Source organism: Natator depressus, chromosome 2 (assembly GCF_965152275.1).
Source record: "Natator depressus isolate rNatDep1 chromosome 2, rNatDep2.hap1, whole genome shotgun sequence".
Taxonomy (NCBI): domain Eukaryota; kingdom Metazoa; phylum Chordata; order Testudines; family Cheloniidae; genus Natator; species Natator depressus.
Window position 1 is genome coordinate 55,992,467 of NC_134235.1, and position 20,350 is coordinate 56,012,816.

A 20,350-nucleotide genomic window follows, 5' to 3' on the forward strand; every position below is an offset into this window, starting at 1 on the left:
TGCATTTAAAACTAAATATCTGATCGCTCAGAATTTAAGAATATTGGTACGACATGTACAGCAGACACTTTTGGTGTGGCTGTAACACTAACAAATATTATCTAAAGGCAATCAAGATATATTTTATACACAAGTGGAGAGAGAAGCAGAAAAAGTGTAATATTCATAGTCAGCTATTTAAAACCATCAATGTGTCAGATAATGCTTTAAAATTTAAAGTTAAAGGGACACATTTGAAAATCACATTTGTGCCTGAAAATGTTGTACCTATTATTTTTAAAGTTAAAACCCGAGATTGTAACTGACAGATTGAAAAAAAAAAAAAAAAAAAAAAATCATCCCCAGTTTATTGGGTATGAATTCAGATGGATTTTGTTGATGGCACTTCCTGTCTCAGTACTAGCCTGATGACACTGTCTACACATTGCTCTGGCACAGCTTACCTACTCGCTCTTTTCAAGGCCCTGCAAGGAGGTCACCAATAGCAGTAGCAGCTGCACTTCTGAAGATTGAGTTTGGTGGTAGTCAAGAAAGTCAATCCTTCACTCTGACCCACATATGGGCCCCATTTACCCTACCCACCTCCCTGCATGTTACCAGGGGACAATGCAGCCAAGTGAGGTGGAGTTGTGGGACTTCTCTATGCCAGGGAAGTACAGGCATCTCCATGGGCATTTGCAGGAGGGGAAGGCAGCTGACTGTGCAATGGAAGGAGGGAGCTGTTTGCTCCCCAGGATTCCTCTGCATGTACCAGAAAGTACTTCAGACATTGAAAGGACTAACCTCAGTGATGCTCCTGAAGAGGTTAACAGGGATGGGTAGGAAAGCAGGTGTGGTATACTGTGGGCCTCAGAATACTTGGTGTGGAGCTCCTGGGCCTTCCTGTCTCACCTCTACTGAAGAGACACATAGCAATGGTAGGGAACTGTCTAAAGCAGAGGTGGGCAAACTACGGCCTGGCGGGCCACATCTGGCCCAAGGGACCATCCTGCCTGGCCCTTGATCTCCCGGCCGGGGAGGCTAACCCCCGGCCCCCCAGTACTGTTCCCCCTCCCCTTCAGCCTCAGCTTGCTGCACCACCAGCGCTCTGGGGGTTGTAATTGGCTCTGGCCGGGAGGCTGCAAACTTCTGCTGCTCTGAGCGGCATGGTAAGGGGGTGAGGAGCAGGGGGGTTGGATAAGGGGCAGGGGGTCCTGGAGGGCAGTCAGGGGACACGGAGTGCTTGGATGGGGCGGAGATCAGGGGACAGGGGTCCCGGGGGCGGTCGGATAGGTGTGGGGTCTCGGAGGGCCTGTCAGGGGGTGGTCAAGGGACAAGGAGTGGGGGTGGGGGTGGTTGAGGTGGTGGTTGGATGGGTCGGAGGTTCCGAGGGGGGCAGTCAGGGGTCGGGAAGTGGGAGGGGACAGAGGCCAGGCTGTTTGGAGAGGCACGTCCTTCCCTACCCGGCCCTCCATACAGTTTTGCAACTCCGATGTGGCCCTTGGGCCAAAAAGTTTGCCCACTCCTGGTCTAAAGGGATTTTCTTTGGTGCCCTAACAGGAATCTGAATTTTTTTTTAACCAATTGAAAAAAAAAAAAAGTTAGAACAGAGCCTGTCATGGATTAACAAAGCAACTGACTGCTCAGCCAGAGCTGACTGGCAACCCCACAGCTGCTGTGAGGATAAAAGGGCTACAAGGCAGGAGGGTGGGCAACTGCCAGAGACAGAGGGATAGCAGAGAAAGGATCTCTCCAGTAGACTGGTGAGAAGCTGCCAGACAAACCAACCCACCAAAGGGGGAGAAACAGGGCAAGAAGCTGGGGAAGACTACAGAGGTAGGAAGTCACTCAGAGAACAGTAAGGGTCTGTGAAGGGCTAGTGCTGGCTGTTATTAACAAAGGCCTTGAGCTGGAACCCAGTGGAGCGGATGCACCTACCTACCTTAGCCAGGGTCTCTTACAGAAGAAGCTCCTACCTCCAGGAGAATTAGGACTGATTAGCTCCTACTGGAGTGTCACAACTTCTGTTCCCGTATTATCCTAACGGGGACAGAGACTATTGAAGACCTGTCCAGGAGGGGTCAGTTCTTGACAGTGACTTGACAAATGCAGAGTTGGGGTGTGACAGCATAATGAGCAACGGAGACAGGTTGGTGCAGTTCCCCGTTCTGCTGTAAGGGGACACTAACAGATAAAGACCCCCATATTACAGTGCTACTTTGAATGCTTTGAGTGTACTTAATACTTTGAATGCTCTCCGCTTCTAAAATAGTTACAGCAGCTCAGATTTGATTTAAAAGATTTGTTTCTCTCTCTTTAGTTTTGTAAAATCCCACACAAAGTTTTAGAAGCAATCCCCTGAATTACTCAATTATAAAAAGCACACATTAAAGAATTTCCCCTCATTGTTGACTATGTATAGTTTTCATGAATATATCTTTTCAGTATCTGCGTAAAAGAAGATGGAATTTATTAAAGTGTCATCCTGAAAATGAACCGCGGTAGAAGTGTTATTCCTTCCTATTTGAAATCATTGTTGAGATAGATGGTGCATAAGGAACATTTTTATTAGAGAGAGAAGTGAAAATAATTTGATTCGTTAATCGGATATTAACCTACAATAAATGTCTAAGCAGTATAATACTAAAAGTTTTATAGGCTTAAAAGAAAAAATAAAGCATGAAATAGCTAGGTACAGTATTTTTAAACAGTCTGTTCTAGATGACAAAAAGTGGTCCTCTTACCCATATGCAAGTTTAAAAGGATCCAGTTTTAATCAGACAATTCTTATTTTCTCATATTTCTTTTCTAAATAAAGCTTGTTGTGCAATACTTTCATTTCCCACATTAAAAAAATATTTTCTGTAGTAACTTTTGTGAAATTTATTCTAGTATTCGTCTCTCAAGCACACGCTGTTCGTTGTTTATTAATGGAACCATATGTGGAAAGGTAAGGCTTTATCATCTCTAAAAGTGCTCAAGGTACTGTTCTAGTTCAACTCATCTCCTGAACATTTTCCATCCCCTTTATTTTGCCTCATCGTGCACCATTTTTATCAGCTTTGTGTTTACTCAACATACCTTGATTAGAAAGTTTGTTGAGTTTTCTTTCAAGAAATCATCAATGTAAGACTTGATTTTATCGATCAAGAGATTATAACTGAAGCTCTGGAGGAAAGGCAGATCTGGATCGTTCCCATTAATTATTAAGGCCAGCTTCATTCTTAAAGCCTATAACAGAAAGAAAATTCAGAATATACCAAAAATTCATGTTTTGTATGTAATTATATAAGTAACACCTGCAAATATATTTTATAATCTGCTTCATATCACTTCTCAAATTTCTATTCTACACTGGTTGGAAATGGCAGTTATCAAAAACTTAGAAGAAAGGAAGGCTATTTACTAGTAACTGAGTCTTCTGAAGGTATTGCCTACATAGATCCTTATTTTGGGTTCTGTACCATGCCTTATGAGTACCAGAACCATTTCAAGGAGTTTACAGTTTGGGCTGCATGAACATTAACCTATGGATTCCAAAACTTTCCAAAAGACCCTTATTTCCTCTTCACCTTCTTTAAGCCAATCCTACGACTCCAAGGAAATGGGGAAAAGGAGAGTGGAGCAGAAAATTCAAACAACTCCAGTTGTTAGTAAATAACACTTTTTCTCTTTTATTGCCTCTTCAATTTACCACTCAAAGAGGTTAGCAATTGTTAGTAATATTCAGAAAAAGAAGAGCCAACTAGTACTAAGGCAATGAGAAAAAGTTGGGCCAAGATATGACCTGAACTTCCAGACATCAGCCTTCCAGATCCTGCAGACAGTACTACAAATTCATGTTATGGAAGCGGACATAGCTTTAAATTCCAACTCCTCCTTGTGCTGCAATTTGTGGTAACTGACACCCCCATAAAGGTGAAAATATCACTTATAAGAGAGGAAGTGAATAGAGCACTCTGCAATGGTTCAGGTGGAAAACTCATGAGTATGACCAGAATAAAATTCAGGTGCCAGGCTTCTAGAAAACTTTCAAGTTTCTTGGAAATGCCAAGCTGCTATGGAACCCATCACAATCCATGCAGAGGAATGTATGGGCTTTACCTTGTTTCTCAGCACAATCTCCACATGCCTGGCTTGTGATTGGTACTAAAGTTTTTTTTCTTTTTAGACAGTGGCTCTGCTCATAAGAAACTACATAAAAATGAAAAGTCTTTATTGATCAAATCTGTTCCCTATTGTTGGATCATATTAAAGAAGTTCTGTATTAAAATCACAAATGAGTTTGATTCCCCATAATTAGTAATACCCTGGAATTTAAACTAAGAAGTCTCTTGGTTTTTGGTACTGTTTCTCTCCCTCTCTGTGTGAAACTTGCAAGCTGCTAATTGTGTTAGTACATTCTAAGACAGAGTCTGTTCTCAAAGCAATTCTCTGTAACAACTACTCACAGAGAGAGACTCAAAGCAATACACTGTAACAACAGAAACAGCACCCAGAGACTCCCCGCCCTTTTGTTGTATTCATCTCGCTTTGTTAACAATTGTGATTAAAATAGAGATAGAGCATGTATGTGCTTGCACGGATGCTTGGTGTGGATAATAACTGAATGATCAGGGAGGTGCCAGCCTAAGAATCCAGTGTCCATTGGCTGAAGAAGGCATCAAGTGGAAACAACCAGAGGACCGCCAGAGGGCAGACTGGAATCCACCCAACAGCCTCAAGGATGGGAGAACCAAAGAACAAGAGAACATCTGGCAGCACAGAGCCGTCAGGAATGTGCCATCTGCTGATTGATTCAGCAACAGCATGATGAAGCAATTCCCACAGACTGGCATAGGAAGAAATTCCTATAAAAATGGACTCTAGAAAGGAGAACTTTGGGGTCTGATTCTGCAAACCAACTTCCAGGAGCATCAGACAAGGCCCTGCTCCCTCCTCATGTCCAGGCCACCTGGCCAGTGGCTAGGCATAAGGAAATCTAAGGCTGGTAACTATGATAACAACCTTGCAGAATCTGTGTGTGTGTGTGTGTAAATATGAAATTGAATGGAATGTTATAGCTATAACTAACTGCTTACTAGGATTCTTTCTGTATTCACAATAAATGTGGCATTTTGCCTTTTCCCCTTTAATAAGATCCCGCTAGTTTTTATTTTATTGGTATAATGCTATGAGTATGATGAGTATCATCTGCTTTAGATACTAATCAGTTTTTATTGCTCTTTACTCCTGTTTGAAAAGTACTGACAACTACTATGAAGAATAAGGTGGATTCTATTTCTGCTTGTGAATCACTAAAATTGTTCACTGAATTCCAGTTATGCTGGTGAAATCCTAATCTAGTCAAAGTTGTATGGTCTAATTCCTGGAAGATCACTCTGACAGCTGGCTCAGTGAGAGAGGCAGCTGAAAGTATATATGGCAAACAACAAACCCCAAGCTAAACAGCCTGATTTTATTTCCCCCCTCCCTTAAATTCTATACAAAGATGAAAATATTAAAAAAAAAAACAAAAAACACAACTTTAAAAACCCGCAAACCAAGACACCCAGAAGTTATCATTATTACCTTATTTGATTCAGATTCTGAAAATAGTCTTTTAAGGACTTCGGTAGCTTCCTTAAAGTATCCTCTCTCTAGGTGGACGGCTACAGCCTATAATGAGGGTAAATACATTGTATCTATAGGATATACTAAAATGCAATACCATTTAGAAAATCTGAAAGTGTAAAACTTGTAGAGCTGCAGCTCTACAATGCACCAAATCTAGAGTAAGAGATCTCCTGCTTAAAATCTGAACTTGAGTTTTAACCGATTCCCCATGATAAGGTATTATAGTGGGAGAAATTTTTTACTATTAATTTTAGAGCAAGGAAGTTCATTAAAAAGGGGTGTATATATTTTGTTATTTTTCTGCATCTAGCTATGGTACACTGTGGGTAAGTACTTTGCTGTAAGAAACAGAAACAAGAAGTACAAGATTCAAAGAATGATTGGACATTTATATGGATGGCAAGAACTATCCAGAAATAGTGAATACTAAAAAAAGAAAGGGTTTTGAAATGACCCCATGCCCGAGGACTTAAGTCAACCTCAGTTGGGGGTTAATTAAATTTTTGCAGGTGCAGATTATCCCACAACTGTCTATTGTGGTGTATCCTCGCACCTTCCCCTGAAATTCTCATTTATGGTTTCAACAGCAATTACACCTCATCCCACTTGCATATATTTTCCTGCTTTTGAACTAATGTCATCATTTTATTTTTTAAAATCACATTCAGATGATCACATTACAGCTCTTTATTTTGATGGGTAATGTCAGTTTCAGAGAGAGAAACCCTGAACACATTGCAATGTATAGAATGTTCCAGATCATTACAATTAGCAGATAATCATATTGCATAAACAATTTAGTAATTTATTACCAAAATAAGTTTCTTCAAGTGTGTAAATGACACTAGTTCAAAAATCCAAACGTAAAGATTGGTATCTTATAAATAAATCGCTTCAGCACAATAAAAGTTTTTTCACATCAACATTGACCTTATGTTTGAGAAATAGAATAGCAAAATGGAGCTTCATCAAGAACTTCAAGAAAGGGCTTTAGGTTAAGTCAAGCATAAAAAATTTCAACCCCAAAACAGTAATTTAGTCAGACACCACAGGGGCCTGAAAATAGGAACCTGGAATGCAAACTCAATTCCATGCAGCTACTGTTTCACTAAACAGATCAGATACTAAATTACTCCTGCTGAAATTCTGCTCCACTACCCAATGCACAGAATTAATGTTCCCTGCAGAATTAGTGATTTTCCTTCAGAGAACGTTGTCCCTGGGGGCAGACAACGGGAATGTGACTACACTGGGTTATTTTGATATATAAAATATGCAGAATTCCTCCAGGAGTATAATGTATAAGTTGAACTAGAACTCAGGCAGTTTTCTTTTGAGTATGTGAATTGCTAGATTGTTTAAAAAATATTTATGCAGATGAACACATATACCTGAATCAAAATTAAGCGATGAATATCTTCATGCAGGTTATCTGGTTTGCTTTGCTCTTCTTCAAGCAATTTCCAAATTGACAGAGCAGATTCCAAAGGTGAAATTCTCTGATCACTTTCAAAGCGACGACCTTAAGGAGAAAATGAAATAAAGTTCAGAGGTAGCTCTTTCTTCTAAAGTGGCAAATAGTAATAGCATGACACCATTTTCCTAACAGCTGAAATTATCACATTAAATATATTTAATTGTATGGGGTTTTTTTGTTTGTTTGTTTTTTAACACTGTGCATAATGAGTATTGGTGTTTTAAAAAGTTCACGTCTCTTCAAAATATTTTCAGTGTGAGGATTTGCTGTCTTACATTTTCTTCAGATGCGTTCTGCAGAGCTGAATGAGAGTCTTTTCAATGTTAGCAAAACATGACAGGAACTGAACTCCTTCCACATACTGGTGGCTGCACTACTGTGCCTTTGTTTTTAAAGCAAGTTATACTTCCAGTATTGTGATTAGCTCAGTATTCTTGCTCATAGGTATTAAGTTTAAATATGATTGCTTGTATGAACAGTCTTTATTTTGGCTATATTGGTCTACATATACCTGGAATCTGGCTTAGTTTTTCCTCTTAATTTCAACTGATTAAATTCTGATTCTCCCTCTTCTCCGTACACACCATACAGAGTAGTATCTTCCTTAGTTTTGGAAGTTTTTTCTTTTATTTTTTAGTATCTTTCTTAGCTATAGACAGAGTATCATTCCTCCTGAAACTATTGAAAAAGATGTTTTAAAGTCAGCCACACTTGATATCACTTACAGTATAGCTGGAGACTCAAAGAAAACTGAAGTGCCCTCAATTTCAGAGAGCAGAAAAATATTTATATAAACACACATTTCTATCTCTCTCTTCATATTGTTGCTTCAGTTACTACTAAACTGACAACTCAGTTGCAACTAGTGGCCTTTCAAAAGCTCCTGTCTTGACATTTATAAAAGAGTCTAAAGAAATCTATTTCTTGGCCACTGCCCGCAGCACCTTCCTGCCAAAGGAGGCATTTTGCCGTGCTTAATGAAGGTGTCAGATGTAGACTAAGTGGCAGTTCTACAAATTTCAGAAGTGGATCCACTCGTTCGTCCCACACATGAGATTGCTAAAGATCTCATGGAGTGTGCCTTAATCCTTTCCGGGAGCACACCTTGATCCCCTCTGATGATTTGCAAGCTTCCACAATACAGTCTAATTTTGTGGTTCTCAACTGGGGGTACATGTACCGCTGGGGGTACGCAGAGGTCTTCCAGGGGGGTACATCAACTCATCTAGATATTTGCCTAGTTTTACAACAGGCTACATAAAAAGCACTAGTGAAGTCAGTACAAACTAAAATTTCATACAGACAATGACTTGTTTACACTGCTCTATATACTATACACTGAAAAGTATGTACAATATTTATATTCCAATTGATTTTATAGTTATATAGTAAAAATTAGAAAGTACACAATTTTTCAGTAATAGCATGCAGTGACATTTTTGAATTATATCTGATTTTGTAAGCAAGTAGTTTTTAAGTGAGGTGAAACTTGGGGGTATGCAAAACAAGTCAGACTTCTGAAAGAGGTACAGTAGTCTGGAAAGGTTGAGAGACTCTGGTCTAATCCACCCAGCGATTGAGGACTTGGAAGCTCTGTGCCCCTGGTATCTTGAATGGAAGAACACAAACAAGGAGCACGAGCCTCTCGTGGATTCTTTATGCTTGAGATAGATGTCAGAAGAACTCTGAAAATCTAAGTGTGCCATCCCTTTTCAGTTGGATATTGTAGTTTTGGACAGAATGAAGAAAGGTTTCTCGTGTCCTGACCACCACTTTGTCCTTTTGGAACATGTAGTAAGGCTCTTGTATATACAAGGCTGCCAGCTCTGGTACTCGCCTGGTGGATGGGACAGCTACCGAGAAACAAGTCTTAATGGGTAAATAAAAGGTTGCCAGTAAAGTCAGAGGCTTGAAGGGATGGCTTGTCAGGATCCCCAAAACTAGCAGAAGTCCCATTTTGGAAAAAGTAGCCTGCCCACTGGTCTGGCTAGTCTGACTGCTTGAAGGAATCTAGCTCCCTGTGGATCATCTAGATTTAGGTTGGATATTAGGAAAAACTTTTTTACTAGGAGGGTGGTGAAACACCGGAATGCGTTACCTAGGGAGGTGGTGGAATCCCCTTCCTTGGAAGTTTTTAAGGTCAGGCTTGATAAAGCCCTGGCTGGGATGATTTAGTTGGGATTGGTCCTGCTCTGGGCAGGGGGTTGGACTAGATGGCCTCCAGAGGTCCCTTCCAACTCTATGATCCGACAGGAAGCCTGAGGATACTGCAAATAGCACACTTCTAAGAGCGCACAGCTGATGTGTAATGGTACTGGGCTGAAGGCCTCTGTCTATGCCTTCTTGTAGAAAGTCAAGAATAGTTAGAACTCCTGGATTTCTGGGATATGAACTGTGCTCTTGGCACAGTTGTTGAATCTGCATCGCTTGTGGGGACTAAAGGATTTGGAAGGCAAACGGGCATGCCTCTGCACACATGGTGGTGGGCTGACCACCACTGTAAGGAACCCATATCTGATCAAGGAAGTGGTCCCACACCTTTACTATGAAGGCTTGAAGACTTCTGATGAGTGATTGTGCCCATGGAGTGATCCCTGTGCATGACACCAGGAGTCCTAGCATTTGGAAGCGTAGTCAGATGGTAGGTATTGTGTGGCTCTGCAACAAGAAAATATAACACTCGATGGCACCAGAGAACTTTTCCTGGCACAGATGATTAAGCTGTATGCCTGGAAGAGATTCAGCATCCAAGATGTGGCCGTTTGTGCTGTTCACTGTGATGGAGCTCTGATTAAGATTTCATCCATGAGGGTATACAGGTGAATCCCCTGCAACCCAAGTCTACTATCACTACCAACATTTCTGTAAAAACCCCGGGGGCGGAGGACAGGCCAAATGGGAGTGTTCAGTACTGATAACGTTTCCTGCTGTAGGTGAACCTCAGAAGCCTGTGGTGTCTAGACTAATGGGGATATGGAGATGTGTCTGCTAGATCTACTGAAGTCAGAGTCCCTCCCTCCCCCCAGGACTGGGAGGACATCACAGTCTCCACCCAAAACTTCTTCATCCACTTGTTGAGCTTTCGGAGGTTGAGGATGGCTCTCATACCTGCCCCTCGTGTGTTTCTGTACAAGGAAGAAGTTGCAGCAGAAACAAAAGAACTTTGCTTCTAAGGGAAACACTAAATACTCTCATAAGCAGAAAAGATATTTTGTTCTGGATCATATTGTGTTTTATTGTCCAGCTGGGTGACTGGATGAAGAACAGATGGGGTGGAACTCTCAGCTCAAGGGAGTATCCTTGGTTTACTGTTTCCCTGAATCACTTGTTTATGGTCAATAAAAACCATTCCTCTAGGAAATGGAAATCCTGCCCCCTAGCTGCAGCTCTGATGGAGACCTAGTTATCTCTGTCAAAGTAGATTTTGGAGGGGAATTGGTTGTCCCTTCACTAGTACCTTCATGAGGCCAAGGAGCACCTCTCTATGAAGGCTAGTTTATATTCTCTCCTGAGGGCCCTTAGTGGGGAAGGAAGAAACTGGGTTTTGCCACATTGTCAGCCAACACTTTATCCAGCTTTTCTCCAAAGAAGGAGCCTGTAAACTTTGCCAAACGTAGGAGCAGCTTAGAGAGTTTCCACCTTCCATGGTCAAAGCTACAGGTGGCTCCTGGTTACTCCACTGAAAGCCAGGGCTTGGATTGAGAACCTCATTGCATCCATTGAGGCATCGGCTACAAATACTGTTGCTAGGGAGACTCTAATGGGGAACCAAAGTCAGGGTGGTCTCTGTTCTTAAGATCTTTGAGCAATTCCAGCCAGGAAAGAGATGCTCCTGCAAAGCAAGTAGCTACCAGGGACACTCAGAGGACGACAGCCCAGGCTTCAAAGTCCTCTTTACGAGTGGCTTCCATCTTTCTATATATGGGTTCCTTAGGGTAGAACTCCCCCACTGACAGAATAACCATATTCCTGGCAAGGGACAGTGCAATGGCATCAATCTGCAGTGTCACAGTAATAGAGCCCCTTGGTTCTTGAATGTTATAGAGCCTGAGGTTGCTGGTTAATATGAATGCCCTTGTCAGGCTTGTTCCATTCATCCCTAATAAAGTCCTCGGAGGAGTGAAGGGTTATTGCAGCCTTGGGGAGAAATTTAACTTGAGGCTTATTCTCAGTAGCCTGCTCAGGTTTCACAGCTCACCTTCTTCAGTGGACAATTAGCAGGAGGAACAAGAGCCAGAGGACTCATGTCCTGGACATTTTATGCTTTTACTCCATTCCCGAATTTTCCAAACTTTTTAACACTCCCCCAAACCCCTACCCTTAACCCCTCTTCTTCCCCCCTCTCTCCCTTTACTCCACACCACCACGTCCTTGCTCCTCCCCCCTCCCTCCTGAACGTGCAAGCCAGCTGATTGCCCCAGGCAGGAGGGAGGGGGGGAGGAGTGAGGACACAGTGCGCAGGCTCCCCCTCCCTCCTCAACACCACAAGCCAGCCGATTGCCGAGGGCAGGAGGCAGGAGGGCGCGCCACATCCTCGCTCCTCCCCCTGGCTATCAGCTGGCTTGCGACATTTGGGGGCAGGGGGAGGAGTGAGGACTCTGCTCGCAGCCTCCCCCCTCCCTCCCCTGCCCTTGGCAATCAGCTGGTTTGCAGCATTCAGGAGGCAGGGGAAGCTTGCACACCAAGTCCTCGCTCCTCCCCCCTCCCTCCAGAACTCCACAAGCCTGCTGATTGCCACAGGCAGGAGGCGGAAGGCGCTGATCCCCAGGGTCTGCTGCTGGGCAGGAGGCTGCCAGCTGTGGACAAAGCAGGCAGCCAAATGACGTTATAGCGAAGCATTGCACAACTTTAAATGGAGCATGTTCTGTAATTGAGCAGGGATGTAAGATCGAAACAACGTTAAGTGGGGAGTTACGGTACACTATATCAACTGGTTCTCTCTTTTCCACATGCTTGTTACCCCCCTCAAAGAATTCTAGTAGATTGGTGAGGCATGATTTCCCTTTACAAAAGCCATGTTGACTCTTCCCCAAGAGTTGTGTTCACATAGGTGTGGGACAATTTTGTTCTTTACTATAGTTTCAACCACTTTGCCCGCTACTGAAGTCAAGCTTACTGGCCTGTAATTGCCAGGATCAACTCTGGAGCCCTTTTTAAAAACCATTTTAAAAAATTAAAAAAAAAAATAGGTGTCACATTAGCTATCCTCCAGTCATTTAGTACAGAAGCAGATTTAAATGATAGGTTACAGACGACAGTTAGTAGTCCTGCAATTTCACATAGAGTTCCTCCAAAACTCTTGGTTGAATATTACGTGTTCCTGGTGACTTATTACCATTTAATTTATCAGTTTGTTCCAAAACCTCCTCTGACACCTCATTCTGGGACATTTCTTCAGATTTGTCACCTAAAAAGAATGACTCACGTTTGGGAATTTCCTCACATCCTCAACCGTGAAGACTGATGCAAAGAATTAATTTAGTTTCTCCGCAATGGCCTTATTGTCCTTCCGTGCTCCTTTAGTATCTCGATTGTCCAGTGGCCCAACCGGTTGTTTAGCAAGCTCCCTACTTCTGATGCATTGAAAACTTTTTTGCTATTACTTTGAGTCTTTGGCTAACTGTTCTTCAAAATTCTTTTTTGGCCTTCCTAATTATACTTTTACACTTCATTTGCCAGAGTTCATGCTCCTTCCTATTTTCCCCATTAGAATTTAACTTCCACTTTTTAAAAAGGATGCCTTTTTGCTTCTCACTGATTTTTACTTTGTTGTTTAGTTAGGGTGGCTCTTTTTTGGTTCTCTTACTATGTTTAATTTGGGGAATACATTTAAGTTGAGCCTCTATTATGGTGTCTTTAAAAAGTTTCTATGCAGCTTGCAGAGATTTTACTTTTGATGCTGAACCTTTTAATTTCTGTTTAACTAACCTCATTTTTGTGTAGTTCCCCTGTCTGAAATTAAAGCTCTGCATCTTCCTCCACAGTGCTCTGGACCCTTTAAGACTTGTGGCCCCATAGACCTCCCCTTTTTGCAGGCATCTCCTGGGACTTATCCTGAATTGAATGGTAAGCATCCTCCCTGATTTTGGAGCCTCTTGCTACTCTTCATGGGGATTCCCGATTCGTTGCAGCTGCTTGGGAACTTGGTAGGGAACTCCATCTGCCTGTGCAACTCATAGCCCCAGGACCGTACAGAGTTAGGGATGGAAAGCTGGGTGCACACACCTCGCCATCTGCCAAGCCTGAGAAGGCTGCCTCACATATAGGGCACATCATGGATTTGATCCATGCTTTCTTGGCTATTCTGCAAAGCCTGTAAGGGACAGAGGACTCGACAGGGAGATGCTGCAGCAGAGGTTCAGGAAGGGTTAAACACCCAAGGGGTTAACTGACCCAGGAAGGAGGAGGAATGCTGAGGAGGGATAACACGGCTCCCCAACACCCAAAAAACTGTGCAGAAGAGTTAAATGCAAAGGAGCAAGGGTCAGAGCAAAAGCAGCCAATGGTAGTTTCTGCTGAACAGGCAAAAAAATCTGGTAGCAAGCAGGAGCAGAGGAGACATGGTGGCAAAACACTGATCCGCCTTCATGAGCTGCAGAGAGAGGGGAGCAGCTCAGACATCCAGAAACGTGGGAGACGCTGTACTGCAGAAATGTGAAATTTGATATTGTAAACAAGTGTCACTCTGGCTTTGCTTGGTCAGACAGGGTCTCTGGAGATTTTTCTGCATCTCTAACTCACTCAGGCAAAACTCCCTTTGAAGTCAGAGGTCCACTGAGGTTTACTAGGGTCTAAGGAAGAAACACTATCCAAAAACAATAGCTTATGCATTTTAAAATTAAACGATGTAGTTCATCTTCCTTATCCTCAGATTAAGCATGCTGTATAAACACATAAACACCTTGTTTAAGTGACTGGATATACACTCACACTAAGTTATAAGGTCCTCTACAGAATCCAAATATTTATTGGATAGTTAAAAGATAAAGAGTGGAAAGAAAACCTGTAGCAGGTAAACTTAAAATATTCAAGGTAAAAACCATCATTAACATTGCAAATTGCTTTCATTCTGAGCCATCACATATTTACACCAGCATTTGTGGAAGCCAACATTTGAAGTTCTCAAACTGCTACATGTATAAAAGGGAAAATTCCTCTCTGGTAGTTCAATTTGTCAACATCTCACCCATACTCCAATGTTACAGAAGATTCCAGATAGCCAGTATTATCTAGTGCTATATCCAGTGCTGCAGAGCATTCAACATTCATGTTTGAGTCAGTTGAGACACAATAGAAGGTAGTGCTGTGCTACACATTAGCAGCAACTGCACCTCCACCTCCTACTAAGGAGAGCCACTTTCCATAGAGACCGGCTAGAGCAGGGGTGGGCAAACTATAGACCGCAGGCCGGATCCGGCCCATTAGGGCTTTGGATCCAGCCCGCGGAATTGCCACCCCCGTGGCGCTGCAGGCCCCGCACCGCTCCTGGAAGTGGCTGGCACCATGTCCCTGCAGCCCCTGGGGCGGGGGCAGAGGGCTCCGCACATTGCCCTTGTCTGCAAGCACTGCTCCCCACAGCTTCCAATAGCCAGGAATGGGGATCCACAGCCAATGGGAGCTTCGGGGGAGGTACTCACAGGCGAGGGCAGCGCACGGAGCCCTCTGTCCCCCCTCCCCCAGAGGCCACAGGAACATGGTGCCAGCTGCTTTTGGAAGCAGCGCGGGGCCCTGGCAGGCCATGTGTTTTGGAAGCAGGAGTTAAAGTAAAAAGTAATCAGAACACTGGTGGAAATTGATTATGTCCCTTTTAAGACTGTCTCTGAGCTGCTCTGGATCCAAAAGAAGCCAAAAAAGCATCTGTGTTGATGCAAATTACCTAGCTGATAGAGGAAGGAGAGAACTGCCCATAAGGACTCAAATTTCACTATAAAAACTGGTCTGAAAGGAAGTTCTTTGGGAACCAACTTCAGGACACAGCCCCAAAGATCAGAGCTGCCAGACCTCAACACTCTGCCAATGACACCGTGCAGAAACTGGAATCCCCCAGGTGGACCTGATCCTGACTGGCCATCAATAAAAGTTCATTTGTCTTATTGGGAGTGGTGAGCATTGTATGTGTAGTGCGTGCATTTTGTTCTGGTGTTGTTAATAGAGGTTAAGATAGATATTACTGTGTAAGGCTCCTTCACTGGTAAAAGACCCTGCAAAGGAGTATGCCTTGAGCCCTAGGAATTGGGTAAGGGTAGGTGCATTTCACCCGGAGCCCTAGGAATTTGGAAAGGGTAGGGGTGTGTGCATAAATCAACCTTGTTATGCCTTGATCCCTAGGAACTGGGTAAAGGTGGGTGCCCCTAGAGTGTGAGAGTAACAGATTTTGTACAGGGAACAGCAGCAGTGGGAACATAAGAAAAGGAGTACTTGTGGCACCTTAGAGACTAACCAATTTATTTGAGCATGAGCTTTTGTGAGCTACAGCTCACTTCATCGGATGCATACTGTGGAAACTGCAGAAGACATTATATACACACACAGACCATGAAACAATACCTCCTCCCACCCCACTCTCCTGCTGGTAATAGCTTATCTAAAGTGATCATCAAGGTGAGCCATTTCCTGCACAAATCCAGGTGAGAGAACCTGGATTTGTGCAGGAAATGGCCCACCTTGATTATCATACACATTGTGAAGAGAGTGGTCACTTTGGATGGGCTATTACCAGCAGGAGAGTGAGTTTGTGTGTGGGGGTGCGGAGGGTGAGAAAACCTGGATTTGTGCTGGAAATGGCCCAACTTGATGATCACTTTAGATAAGCTATTACCAGCAGGAGAGTGGGGTGGGAGAAGGTATTGTTTCATGGTCTCTGTGTGTATATAATGTCTTCTGCAGTTTCCACAGTATGCATCCGATGAAGTGAGCTGTAGCTCACGAAAGCTCATGCTCAAATAAATTGGTTAGTCTCTAAGGTGCCACAAGTACTCCTTTTCTTTTTGCGAATACAGACTAACACGGCTGTTACTTTGAAACCTGTCAGTGGGAACATAGGAATTGCCATTCTGAATCAGTCCTGCGATTCATCTAATCCAGTATTTTGGATAGGACAGTGGCTGCACCGGATGCCTCCGAGGAAGGTGCAAGAACCCGCACAGTTAGCGATTTTAAGATACTGGATCTGAGAAGCAGGAATACATACTCCCTACCACTGCATTGCCTGAAAATCTTCTGTGGTTCACATGACTGGGCATACAATTCTGAAATGTAGATCTGTGGAAGCTATCAATTCTGAGAATACTGGTATGTAACCTCTCTGGAGAGCACATGATCAATACACACACTACATTAGTACTTAAAGTCCTTGGATTAGCCTCTGTGTACTCCTGGTAAAAAATGGGCTGAAAGGCTCCGACAATAGTAAGTCTGCCAGAAGCCTGAGTACAGTGTCACAATCCACAAAATGGGCACGGTCAAACTGGGAGACAATGGGCATGGCCAACCAACGTGGAAATTACTACAATTCCTGGGGAGCTGCTGATTATGAAGTTCCTAAGAAGTCCCAGACATAAACTAAAGCCACCTCTCTTCCCTTCAGATACAAATAACCTGGCACTGCTGTCTGCCCTATCCTGGAATGAATGTCTCCATCAAAGCAAATACGCTGCAGGTAAAGAGGGAGAGCACAGTTTATACCCCGTGCAGGTGTGAATCTGACTGTAAATACTTTAATCCTTTCTGTTCAAGTGTGTTTTACTCTTTCAGATTTAACAGCTAAAGCTTTACATCTAGCAACACTAGATCTTTTAGATGGAAATGTTTCAGAGTAGCAGCCATATTACTCTGTATCCGCAAAAAGAAAAAGGAGTACTTGTGGCACCTTAGGAACTAACAAATTTGAGCATAAGCTTTCGTGAGCTACAGCTCACTTCATCGGATGGAAATGTAATTTCAGTTGCCCACAACAAATTCTGACTCAATTACTTCTACTGCTTTGAAGATGTATGCTGCCAAAGAAAGTAGGATGGACTCCGCTTACTGTAAACCTGTAGCAATGTAATTGGCCTAGTGGAATAAATTTCATACTTACTAAGAAATGTGAAGAATTCACAAGAGGTTTACAAGATGATGCTTAATCTGGACATTAGTATAGCTCAGTTTGAGCTAATTATGTTCTCTACTTTTCTTTATAAAATGTTTTAGTCAGATTACATTTGACAGGTGCCCACGATACTGCGTTACACAAACTAGAGAGAAGGTATCTAAGAAAAATTGCCATTATTTTAAATGACAAAACATGGTAAATTGAGAGAACCATCCCTTTTCATTTTAAAGGTTACTGTTCTGTAAAATAGACAAAAATACATAAAAATGATAAAGATAAGGATACCCTATAATGAAGTATAAAAATACTGTATAATCAAATCAATTTCCATACAGAAAAAACTGATAACAGTTTAAAACAAGAAAAAGCTGAACACTGTCTGAATGTAATCAGGTGAAAAATATATACCAAAGGAAAGCTATTTAATTATTCACAGTTACTAAGAAAAGTGGGGATTGGGGGAGGAGGAAGGAAAGGAAGAACTCATTTGGTGCACTATACCAAGTTAGTGGAGAAAAGCATATCAGCTTCATCCAAATAACTGTTTAAAATCAGAATTACATTAAAAATGAGAAAAGAGTTAACTGAGAAATATTTACCAAGTGTTTTTCCTTCTGAAATTCGTGTCAAAAACTGACACAGGTACACTGTTTTCATCTGATGAGTAGCTACTTTGGACAGGCCATTAATAATAGCTGAAAAAGGAAAGGGTAAACTTTAATCAGTTTTGTTCCAGCAGTGCCACACTGTGGCTAGATGTAAAAGAGGCACAGAACTTGCCATACCTATCTGATTTAAAATACTAGTTTTCTAACCAAAGTAAATGCTTTTAAAAAGTATTAGCGGTCATTTTCAAAAATGCATTAGTAAATAACTTCTGTCTCCATTACAAAAGGACAATCAAGTTCATATTTAAAACAGATTACTTGAGATTTACAGCAGCAAACTAGAAGTGACGGAGCACACCAGAGGTTCATATTCTGTAAAATATTTAGCTAAGTTCAGAATCGCACAATACCACATGTAAATGAAAGCTTTTGTTTTGCTCAGAATCTTAAGTGAGATGAATAAAATACAACTGGAGACTTCAAAGACATTTCTAGGGAATATCCCAAAACCATGTGCTACCTCAGAGACAAGGAACAAAGGAAATAGGATTACCTAGACAAAAAATTCATTGTAGCGGTTACTCTTGCTTTGTCAGTCAGTTAACATAGCAACTTTTTGAAAGACAGAAATTTTTCAGTAAAAATCAGTTTAACTGAAAATGAAGGGGCTTACAAATATATAAATTAATCCAAAAAGATTTCACCGACACTGTTTCATTTCCAGTGTGGAGGGAAATTGCTGGTGTAATAGCACAAAGAGTCCCTTCCTATTACTGTACATATAAAACTCCCCCACAAAAAATATTGAGAAAGATGTATCATGGGAGCAGACGACAACTGAACAAGACGCATAGCAGTAGACAGACGGAAATGGATACACTGGATTGCCTCTTGTTCACAAGGCACAAGAGCATCTCATCTTCCATAACTGTCCCATAGGTCACTAGTGGCCTTTTGCAATCTCCAAGAACCCAGTGCTTCTGTCAGATATTTGGAAAAACTGTGGGATCCATATCCAGAGGACACTGCAACTGCAGAGCAGCGCTGACAGACAACGGTTCAAAATTCAAATCAGCATGATTAATGTAGACAAAGGACAAAAGATGTGTTTCTATACTAAAACGTTGGTTCAGGTTAACTTGATTGTTTTTCAGGATACACTGTCCTGCCTCCCCACCCTAGCATTTTTTGTTTTGCGTCATCATCTGGCATCTCAACACACATTAATTAACTCACTTTCAAAATGAGTTAATTCACATGCAGAATTGTTTCATATCCACTGTTCTGCCTCAGGCAATCTTTCCACTGCTATCCCACACTGCTTTGCTAGCCACATGTTTGTCTCCTACTGCTCTGGGGTCATCTTGACCAGATGTCACAGTCAAATGCTGGTGCCAGCCGGGCCTGGGCCCCTGAGGCTGGGGAATCCTTGGCGTGGGGCAGCGAGCTGCGCTGGGGCTAGGATCGGAGCAGGGAGGGGCGACAGCTCCGTCGGCGACAAGAGCCACCGCGGGGCGGCCCTGGGTGGCCCCGCTCGTGTGGGCGCCCAGCCCGGGAGCATCACCCGCGGGGAAGCCTCCCCACTGCAGGACAAGTGGCGGCCCGGCCTAGCGCGCTGCCCGCGACGCCCCCGCGGCCTCGGCCGAACCAGACAGCAGGACACGGGCACTCACGGAGCGGCCGCGACCCGCCGTCCGCCCTCACCCTGCGCCGTGTCCCGGCTCCGCTCGAAGTCCCGCGTACGCCCCTCCCGGAAGTGCCGGCACAGCGCGTAGCAGGTGAAATCCAGCATCCAGCCCGCGGCTACGGCCTCTGTCTCCGCGAACAGCTCGAGGGACACCGGGGCGCCGGAGGAGCCCTCGCCCTCCACCTGCACGGCCCCGTCCATCTCCCCGCGGGGCCGCGCTCCCGGCCGCTCCGCCTCGGCCCCGCGTTGTATTTTCAAACCCGCGCGCCAACAACGTCTGGCCTCGCGCCGCCAGTAAGCGCAGTGCGGGCGGGACGACGTCACTACTACGCGCGTTCTCCTCACTCAGGCTCCACCTCTTCTGCCTTGCAAACCCCGGCTTCAGCTTGCTTCAATTTAATGCCCCCAAACACGCCCGCTGCAGAGCCTTTTCCGCCCCCACTAACGTCACTTCCTGTGGCGCGGGGGGGGGGCGACACGGCCAAGTTCACGGCCGCGTTCCGTCAATAAAACTCTCCCGTGAGTGGGGCTTTGATTGGCTGGGAGATGCCCGGGGGGCGGGAAGAACCTGGGGGGAAGGAGGAGGACGTCACACACCACACAAGCCCCAGGCAGTGACGGGCTGTTCTGTGTGTCCTGGGGTTGGAGGAACTCTCCTTCCGTTTATGGCCCCTGCCGCCTTAGGAAAGCCGCTGCTGGCCCCCTTGTACCCGTCTACTTCTCATGTTTGCGTCTTCTTCCGTGCTGCCCTTCACCCCCGCAGCTACAGCTCACCTCACCTCACCTCCTCCCTCTGGCGCCTCCTCAGCTTCCTGCACACCCACACTTCTTGCATGAACCCCTTCCTGGACACCAACCCGGGGGCTACGGAGCTGCAGGAGGGACAGTCT

The 20,350-nt window shown here is 43.8% G+C and overlaps 1 protein-coding gene across 2 annotated transcripts in view; it reads right to left on the reverse strand.

The window, feature by feature from the left end:
• TERF1 (telomeric repeat binding factor 1) overlaps window positions 1-19,949 on the reverse strand; it is a 32,351-nt gene extending 12,402 nt beyond the window's left edge. The window contains exons 1-5 of one of the 2 annotated variants that reach the window (XM_074944235.1): window positions 19,478-19,949; window positions 17,765-17,860; window positions 6,987-7,117; window positions 5,551-5,637; window positions 3,061-3,210 (exon numbers count right to left, since the gene is read on the reverse strand). In XM_074944235.1, the coding sequence (XP_074800336.1) occupies window positions 3,061-3,210; window positions 5,551-5,637; window positions 6,987-7,117; window positions 17,765-17,860; window positions 19,478-19,661 (648 nt within the window). In that variant the 5' untranslated portion in view covers window positions 19,662-19,949. Of the gene's footprint in view, window positions 1-3,060; window positions 3,211-5,550; window positions 5,638-6,986; window positions 7,118-17,764; window positions 17,861-18,326; window positions 18,348-19,477 lie in introns of those variants that run through there. The other variant, XM_074944236.1, reaches the window with a different exon arrangement.
• Window positions 19,950-20,350: the final 401 nt, after the last annotated feature.